This window comes from Parasteatoda tepidariorum, chromosome 10 (genome assembly GCF_982258835.1).
Source record: "Parasteatoda tepidariorum strain Cologne lab strain chromosome 10, Ptep-v5.0, whole genome shotgun sequence".
Lineage (NCBI taxonomy): Eukaryota > Metazoa > Arthropoda > Arachnida > Araneae > Theridiidae > Parasteatoda > Parasteatoda tepidariorum.
The window spans coordinates 88,951,050-88,960,807 of record NC_141764.1 but is presented as its reverse complement, the minus strand read 5'-3'; the positions used below and the strand labels follow the sequence as shown (position 1 = coordinate 88,960,807).

The window sequence follows — 9,758 nt, the reverse complement described above, 5'->3', positions numbered from 1 at the left end:
TTTAAAAATTAAACAAATACAAATCAAACTTTTTCTTTTGTGATAAATAAAATAGAGATGTAGAGTTAACTTGATTTTACTATCGAAGGCAGCTGGTGAACAAATAAATAAGTCGAGTTAGATTGTTAGAAACTAGGTTTAAGTTAGAAGTCTAAGATTTTTTTTTAAAATTTGCATTTCGGAATTGTTCTTCATTCATCTGCGTGTGACATCCCAATAATACAGATAATACAGTGAGTGTTGCTGAAATATTAAGGGTTTACAAGTTACGAATTCATACGGAAGACAAAATATCAATTCACACAAAATTCCTTATTTTTTTAAAAATCTTTTTTTCTGTATTCCGCCCGTAATTAATCTTTTAAATGTCAATGTATTAATTATCAAAAATAATATTTCGCAATATAAATAAATAAATAATTGCACTTCGAATTTTTTCTCTGTTATTTAATAGAATTGCACTTTATAAATATCGTATCAAAATTGATTAAGTTAGTCTCCAACAACAGTTGTTATCCTCTTCTCTATCAAATTATTATGCTTATTGAAGATTATTTTAATCAAGAAAATAATGTTAATGTAATAATTTTTACATTAGAAAAACAAAGCTTAATTTTTGATAAAATATTCCGAATAACTTACAACAAAACCTTTCAAGGTAATACAATAATTAAATGCTATTTTACAATATTTAACACTTTCTTAAATTTTTAACGTCCATTTGACATTGAACCATTTATTTTTTATTTCGTTCTTTCATATATAGATATTTTGATGAAAATGAGAGAGTTGACTAATAGATGACGCAAATTAACTTACCCAAGCTTGCGATGATAATGGCTTACGGCACTTTTTGAAGTTGCACAGGAGCTCATTGTCCATTTCGAATCTTTTATAACACTTATTTGTTTTGGCAAATTTGAAAACGAAACAAAAACTATTAGGTTTCGTTTGATACTAGATCAATAATTTAAAAAAATCGTAATTGATTAAGCTGGTAGAATTTCTACCATTATGCCCAACAAATATATTTATTTAACAAATTAATCTCACTAATTATTCCAATAAAATAAGGATATTATAAAAAAAAACATAAAAAAAGAGAAGATTAAATGACCGTTCCTGCTGTATGCAAAATATTCGCGGATGCGAATTCTTAATGAGAAACTGATTAATGATTCAAGAATTATTCTTGTTGCCTGTGATTTTTTCTCGTACAAATGAGAACGTAATTGAAAGTTTTAATGGGAGAATATTTTTCACCAATATGGTTCTCATTCACTTACGAACAAATTATCAGGCTGTGGAAATGCTCCTTTACTCGTAAGAAACTCGCTAACCAAATTCTCAGTAAGAATGACCCTTAAGGAAACTTTTACTGGAATTTTTCAAGTTCTTTGGTTGTGTAGAATCTTCAGGTCTTATGAACTGGTAACTTGCTAATAGATTTAAACTATTCTTTAATAAGGAAGCAATCCCACTTTATGCGGTTGCTCCTATCGCCAAAGAAAGTATGATTGTTGACTTTTTAAATATTTCACCAATCTCGAAGATTATCGTGTAAATTTTATTTAGTGAGAATGGCTCTTTTAGTTAATTTGGTTTCTCAAAAGCAGCTACAGTACAGTTCAACTCAGCGTAACTGCAATATTTTCCGCTTTCCTCGTGTTGTCATTTGTCGCAATTAGTGAAAATTTTTGCTGCAACGTGTTTGTTGTTTAAAAAATTTTAAATTTGTAAGTTTAAAACAAGACATCTTAAATTATTCCATAATGCAAAACGACAGTGGAGAATACGTTGATTTATACATACCTCGAAAATGGTGAGTGGAATTTCAAAGATTGAAACTATGATGTAGACTGAATTTTTACTGATAGATTTCTTCTACTATAATTTTTATCGAAATTAATTTTTTCCCGGTCGAATTGTGGAGTTGACTAATAAAGCTTTTTTACTTTAATCTTTGCATGTTTGTTTAAACTTGTTTATCATTCAAATGATTCCGATAAGCCTAACACCTTATTTGATGAAAGTTAATAGTTCTTCTAGTTTTAGTAATTGCTCTCTTTATTAACAGCTTTGTTGTATTTTCCATGTGTGAGAAGTTTTAGGATTAATACATGACCTGCAGTTGTCGATTTAATTGAGCGTTACCAGTAGTTTCGATAATTAACAAATTTAATTGAGAATTTTCTTGCATGAAAAATTATCTGTTTTAATGAAACTTGTCATACTTACTTTAGTATTATATACAGAGCCGGATTATACCTTTCGTAGGCCCTAGGCACAGAGCCGAATTATACCTTTCGTGGGCCCTAGGCATACCCGTTTTTGGGCCCTTCCCCCCATCCCCTCTAATCAAAATATATGCTAAAATTATCTTGCATATTTTTTTTACATTTTTATTAATATGGATTTTAATTTACAAATTTGTTTATCAAACTTTATCTGCAATACTGCCGATAAAGTTTGATAACAACGATACTGCCGATATCGATAATACCATTATGCTAATCATAATGGTAACGATCGATAACTATGTTAAAGATAAACTAGTGAATACTTTTCCTAACGTTCATATTGCATTAAGAATATATTTGTCGAGTCTTGGATCAAATGCAGAAGGAGAAAGATCTTTCTCCAGGATAAAACTGATAACAATTATTTGCGTTCAACAATGAATCAAGATCGTTTGGCATCGCTCGCACTTATGTCTATTGAATACGACATTTTGCGTAGTTTGGAATTCGACAGCATAATACAAGATTTCGCTGAATCCAAAAAAGTAATATATTAGATCATAAGATTCTGTAAAATAATTTATTACCGAAAAATATTATATTTTTATTTGTATCTTCATAATTTTGTGCAAAATACACTTGTTGTTTTTAAAGCTAAATTATTTTTGTCAAAAAAATTTTTTCTCCCAAGTTTTTCGTAGGCCCCTGAATTTTGTAGGCCCTAGGCACGTGCCTAGTGTGCCTATAGGTTAATCCGGCCATGATTATATATGATAATCCATGCTTGATTTTGTGTTTTGTTTGAAAAAGGCAAAATGATCATTCTGCTTGTATTCTGTGCATTAACTTTTAAGAGTAGTAGGAGTAGGTTTGATACTTGCAATCCACTGTAGTTTCAAATAAGTAGTTTGTTTTTACATTATATCGGGGTTTACATTCTTAATTTCTTTCATGGTCTGTGTTAATTTTCTGTTTTGATGTTTTAGAAAATAACACATTAATAACAACCAAAAAGATTAAATTAGAACACTAAAGATTTATAAAAAAAATAGTTGAATTTCCTGGCTAACTAATAATTATGATACTAAATTTTAGTGCAGCTCTTACAAAATTTTAGCATTTGAAAATAAATATTCGATTCAGTATTTGTATCTGCAGAGTAATGTTAAGTTTTGTCAAGAAATTTCCTGTGAAAAAATCAAAGAATAAATAAACTAATTAGTAATGTTCGAAGCACAGACATGTCATGTGATTCTTCCTCGAATCTAAAGCCCTTTAATTCACAAATTTCTGCAAATTAGAATTTTGTTGCTTTCACAAATTCTCGTTAAGATAAGAAGAAATTTTTTTTGTCCTTCGTTTTCTTCCTAAGCTTTCATTCTTGTGCGATTGCGACTTCATTCACGAACATGTTTGAGAGAATTCCAGCTTTGGGTAAATTTCAGGAATGAGAGACAAAAAATTTCCCTAATAATTTTGGCTAGAATTACTGAACTATTCAGGCAAACACAATGATATAAAGTTGGTGATCTTAAAATTTATTCCCAATTAAATGAAGAAAATATTGAAATTTTTTTTGTTTAGAGAATATTAAAAAAAAATTCTGCAATTGTATGTCTGAGACATCCTTAAGCAAGTTTTTTTTTCCTTCCTTTTTTGAAAAACTAATTCTTGATCTTTCAATGGCCATTTTAGGAATATGTTACATATATTTGTATCAATATCAAATAATGCTTTTTTTTTCTTCTCATTATGAGAGATTTAGTTCCAGGTTTTTTTCCGCTTACCTTCTTAGTAACCTGCGTACCTTCTGTATTTATTAGTTTCTTTTGTATAAAAATTTTTTACTGTATCAATTTTAAACGAGCAATCTGTTTTCACTGTTATAATTATTAGATAATTTATTTTGTGAATATGTATATTGTATTTGTTATAATATGAAACTTTATTTTCTAGCTCTGCCAGCAATCGTATTATTCATGCTAAGGATCATGCTTCAATTCAAATCAATATTGCTGAAGTAAGAAAATATTTCATTGATAAATTTAATTTTTTCATATCTGTTAACATCCAAAACGTAATGTGTGCTGTTTTACATGCATATAAATATAAGTATCAATTAGGAATTTTTTTAAAAATTGTTGCCCAATTCAAAATAAATTTTCAAAAATGAAGAAAAGTTTTTAGCTTTATGGAATTAGTTTTTTTAAATTTTTTTTATCATTAATAGCATTATACTGAATTGTTATCAAGGAAACTACTTTAATTAAGCTTTTTAATCTTATAAATTAGTTCAATTTGGGATGTATTATTTGTGTGTGACCTTTTACAAAAACTATTAATTTTTAAATAACAAAATATTTATATAAGATACGGAAGTATTTAAGAGAACTGAATAATTTCATTTTGTATTTTGTTATATAAATATAAGTACTGCATCAAGCTATATAAATAAAAGTTCTGTTTTTTTTTATAAAAAAATATTTTTATTCACAAACAATAACAAATGTGAAGTACCCGTAAAAAACCTGTAAAATATTGTCACATGCTCAGGGGTCGCATTCCCCCTAAAATTCATAAAATTCCTAAAAGTATGTGCAAACCCTAAAATTCCTAAAAATCTGATAAAATTTTGTTGGTGTTCCTAAAAAATTAGAGTTATAGGCTAAATATAAATAAAAAAGCAATAATCTAAAATATAAGAATTTAACTACAGTAATTAAAACTGTTTTAATTTTGCCACATGGGAATTCTGATCCTGAGAGGTTTTTCGATAAATAAAGCAATGCTTAATGTGAGTCACCATGAGAATACTATTATGTCTCTTAGACTAATCAAAGATACCATTCGAAATTATGGAGGAGTGTTGAAGATCACCACAACACTATTGAGGGCAGTAAAAGAATCTCACAAATCATATCAAGAATATTTTAGAAAAATGATCATGATTAATTTGTTTTTCTCTAACTTCTAATATAAATTGCTGATTTGAAATCTAGTAATATCACACAATAGTTTTTCTTGATAAAGTAAGGTAAAGGGTAATAAAGTTTTGATTAAGAAGGTAAAAATTAAATAAAAATCCAAGTTGGTGTTAATTTATTTTTCTCTTGATTTATTCTCACTTTTGCCTGTTCCTGAATTTTGCACTTAATTCCTGATAGGTAATATGTAAAGTTTAAATTTCATTTTTACACTTTAGAGATTTCATTCTTGACTTAATAAATTTCAGAGCTTTATTTTATGGCTTGCAATTATTTATGATACGTGTGGATGAATTGTAAAAATCTTCTGTTATGTAATAAACTACCGTGTGATCTGTTTTTATCCTAACAAAATCATATATTACCCCTAAAATTTACCTGAAATGTTTTGAAAAAAGTTCCTAAAATTACCCTAAAATTTTAAAAAACTTTGCTGCTACCCCTGCATGCTACTAATTTTGGATTTTATTTCAGTCATTTATAAATTTTTTTGCCGGGAAAATGTTTTTTTAAGTGGCAATTTTTCATTAAAATTTTTTTAGCTGTTTTTTAATGCAAAAAATTTTTTACCATAAATTTTCTTCAGACCTTGTGCTTATAATGGCAGACAATCTGGATTGGCAAATACAATAAAACTCAATGAATTGTTTTTCAATTTGATTACCATACAATATTTTCATAATTTTTAGCTGGATTTCTAATTTTTTATTGGCATACAATATTTTTTAAAAAAATTTGTTCTATTTTTAAGAAGTTAATGATTTTTTTAGACTTTTTTCTTGTCAATATTACAATTGCATATTGTATATTTTAGGTAGATGAGGCTACTGGCAGGTTCACAGGAAGTTCTGTACCATATGCGATCTGCGGAGAAATAAGACGAATGGTATTACTTTTTTACAATTAATAATTTTTAAGACAAAAACAAACAGTTACTTAAGTTTAGACATTAATATTCATTAATTCGATTGTAATAATTGTTTCATATGTAGTTTAATATAATGACTGTAGTTTTAGATGACGTATAAGGATTAAGGAGCATTTCAAAAACGTGCAAGGAAACTTTTTTGAAATGCAGTAAATATTGTGTTTTATATTAATTGGATTTTAAAATCCAATATCGTAATTAATATTCTCATGATTTTAAAATTCAATGTTGCGATTCATATTCTAGCAATTTTAAAATCTTATAAGCACAATTTTTGTAAGACGTCAGTTTTTTCTTGAATTAGTTACTATAAAGGTTTTATATTCTTCATTAATAAGTAATTAATAACACAGGGTGCTTAGTGTTTTTAAAAAGTGCTTAAAGGTGCTTATTTTCGATTTTCGTTTTTTAAAAGCCCTTAAAGGTGCTTTTTTCAATGGATGTTTCTAAGAAGTGCTTAATTTTCCCTTTTTCGAATTATGATATTTTTCTTTACCATGTTGATTTTCGTCACAAATTATGCAAAAAGACATTGCCCTATTCAACGTTTTCACAATTCAAACCCAATCTATTTCGGTCTAGTGTATGAAAGCCCTATTAATGAAATACTTGCGGGTTTGCAGTTGCGTATACTGAGCTGGATTCAGTGGTAAGGATTTTTAACTCTCATGTGCAACCCTGCTGCATTTTGCAAGAGATTCTCAATTTCAGACTTCATTTTCTGCCCTCTGTAATTAGAATCGAGAAATCTCATTTTCTGCCCTCTGTAATAGAATCGAAAAATTTCTCGAATTTTTGCTGATTACGGGGGACCAACTAAACATAGTAAATTTTTTTCTTTCTATTAGTAATAGAAAATTTCATTTCTCTTGTTAATTTCATTGTTTTGTGACATGCCATCGTCTTCGTCACTGTAAATAAAGCCATCAATTGTCAAAAACTTGCCAACCCTGTCTAGTTATGATATTTTTCAAAGTGCTCATTTTTTGTTGAAAAATTTGGCTATGCGCTCTGTTAAATGTGTTAGTTCAAAAAATTATGTTAATATGAAGCAGGTATGAAATATAAATTGACATCTGGATTTTGATTCTTTGCATGTGAAATTTTCAGAACTTTTTACTTCAGACTGTCACAATTACCCCTGATTGCCTTGTGCTTTGTTTTCCTATTTTTGTTTTTATTAAGTTGGCAGCTATGTTTTTGATATGCAGTAAAATATATGATTTGTATGAACAATTACTAAAAACAGTAATGCATGTATTGATGTTTTTTTTACTTATGTTAGTAAGGTAAATTATTTATTTCACTATTTGTACCATGTGTGCTAAATGCCTGAATTCAAATGGTTTGATTTTTCAAGTGAAAATTTTATTTTTACAGGGTGAAAGTGATGACTGCATTGCCCGATTAGCAAAGAAAGATGCTATTATAGCTAAGTAAGTGTAATTGGTTGCAACATCCAGACTTGCATCTTTTTACATTTGTGTGTTATGTATGTGTGATTTATAAGGTTCTATGTTTTTAGCATGATAGACTTTCAAACATCTATTTTCTTTTTTCTGATTTTTTAAAAAAAATTAATATGTTGTTGAAATTTCTCATTTTCCAATTTTAATATTTATATCGGACCTACCTTGTATATTTTTGTGTTTCTTAGCACTTTTTTTGACCAAGTTAATAAAATTGGAGATGATTATTAAATGGTTTTTAATTATTACATGTTGAATTTAGATGTCTAGTGTTTAGTTTTTAAAGATACTTTGTCATAAAATCCCAATATTTAAAGCTATTGCTCTATTAAATATCTAATAACCTTTTCAGCTTGGGTATTATTAAAAAAGCTAGGTTTTGATGCAAATAAGATATTTGTGATACATATTTTTAGGTTTTTATAGATGTAACTATACACTAGAAATTATAAACATTAAAATTTTAATTTCACTTGTTTATTAATATTTTTAATTTTAAAGGTAAATATTACTTACAACTTTTCACATTGTTTATGGGCCACTTTCTGGGTATTTTGTACTTTTTTATGAACCAAATATAAAAATTTTATCTGTACCAAATAAAATTTTTTTTGTTGTATTTTCCCTCATTTATAATTTTTTTTTGGTATGCATATTTTTAATACTCAAAAGATTATTTGAAACAGTTTTCTGTAATTAATATTTTTTTTAAACAAAATGATTGAAATTTTGCTTAAAAAAAGTGGTTAGATTTTTTTATAGAAATAAGAAAAAAATGTAAGCAAAGATAATGCAGAGAGAGTATGACAGCTAATAATAGATATCAAAATTGATCATTCATATTAAAAAAATTGTGTGTTTTTAAGCGTTTTGCATATTATCCATGAATTTGCTTATCCGCGCTGCGTGGGCCAACCAATTCAGTTTATAATTGTAAGTTTACTGTATTTGGTTTAAATATTTTTTTTTAATACAAAGGTTTTTGAAGGAATAATGGCTTACTCGATATTTCAAATTGCTTAAAGTTTCTAAGTAATATTTTAAATTGTTCTAAAATGTCTGTTTTATTTGAAAAAGTTTACTGTAGTATTTTCTATTTAGTGCAAGATTGTTTTCCTTAAACGATTATTTTTTTTCTAAATGTGCTATATAAAAATATCTGCTATGACAAATTTTCATCCTGCAAATAGTATTTTTTACTGCAATTTGGTCTTAACTGATGAAAATTTTAAATTTTTGAAAATGTTTGTTAATTAAATGTTTTTTATTTTTCAGGAACTACTGAAAAAAGATGTCAAGAACTTTTGTTTGTATTATAAAATAAAATGTTTTGTCATTATGCATTTGCCTTATTTTCTATTTTATCTATACAAATGTGTATTCCAATTGCATGCAAATATATATTTTTGACAAAGATCTTCAAGCATGATTTTGATAGTGAGAGATCATAGAAACACGGATGTTCATTTCAATCATTTAACTAATTTGACGAAAATTTCTTTCGTGTGCAGTAGTATATATTAGATATACATTTTAAATGCGTACCATTTTTGAAACGATGTATTACACCAGTGCAACTATTTTTGCCACATTAGGTAAGACAGTATTTGATTGCCAATTTTTGTTTTTGTTTTTTTTGTGCCTGCTTCAAATTAAATGACCATTTGCATTAAGTTATTAAAGATTGTTTTGCAACTAAGCAGCATTAAATCAACATTGGATGAAATTTTATTGCAATACCATCAATCACTAATTTCAGATAAGATTATATTTTCTGAAAACGTATCATTTTATTTTTAATGTATATTAATATTTCAGTTTCTTCATTTAGTAGCATCGATTCTTCGGGTGTTTTATATTAATGTGAATAGTATAATTGTTATATTTATAAAAAATGTTACTTAAATGGTAACTAACTTGAAACTTTTATTACGTTTTTTTGGTTTGCTTCTTAACATTTAAAAATGAGTAATATAATTTCTAAATAGTAGTTATACTTTTTTTAAGAAGAAAGTTCTGTAAAATAAGGGGTATTCCTCGAATATTTTGTACTTTTAAATAAGATTTACAAATGGCTCCTATATAAGTATGCTTTCTTTACTTTTTCACATCACATTTTGGTGCAATGATAATTGTA

General features: G+C 27.1%; 1 protein-coding gene across 1 annotated transcript; it reads left to right on the top strand.

Annotated features, from left to right (window-relative positions):
* Positions 1-1,664: 1,664 nt before the first annotated feature.
* Positions 1,665-8,960, top strand: RpS21 (ribosomal protein S21). The gene is made up of 5 exons (XM_016065577.4): positions 1,665-1,822; positions 4,197-4,260; positions 6,039-6,110; positions 7,533-7,588; positions 8,897-8,960. The coding sequence occupies exons 1-5, from the start codon at positions 1,773-1,775 to the stop codon at positions 8,904-8,906; spliced, it is 252 nt and encodes an 83-aa protein (XP_015921063.1). The 5' UTR covers positions 1,665-1,772; the 3' UTR covers positions 8,907-8,960.
* The last annotated feature ends 798 nt before the right edge of the window (positions 8,961-9,758 follow it).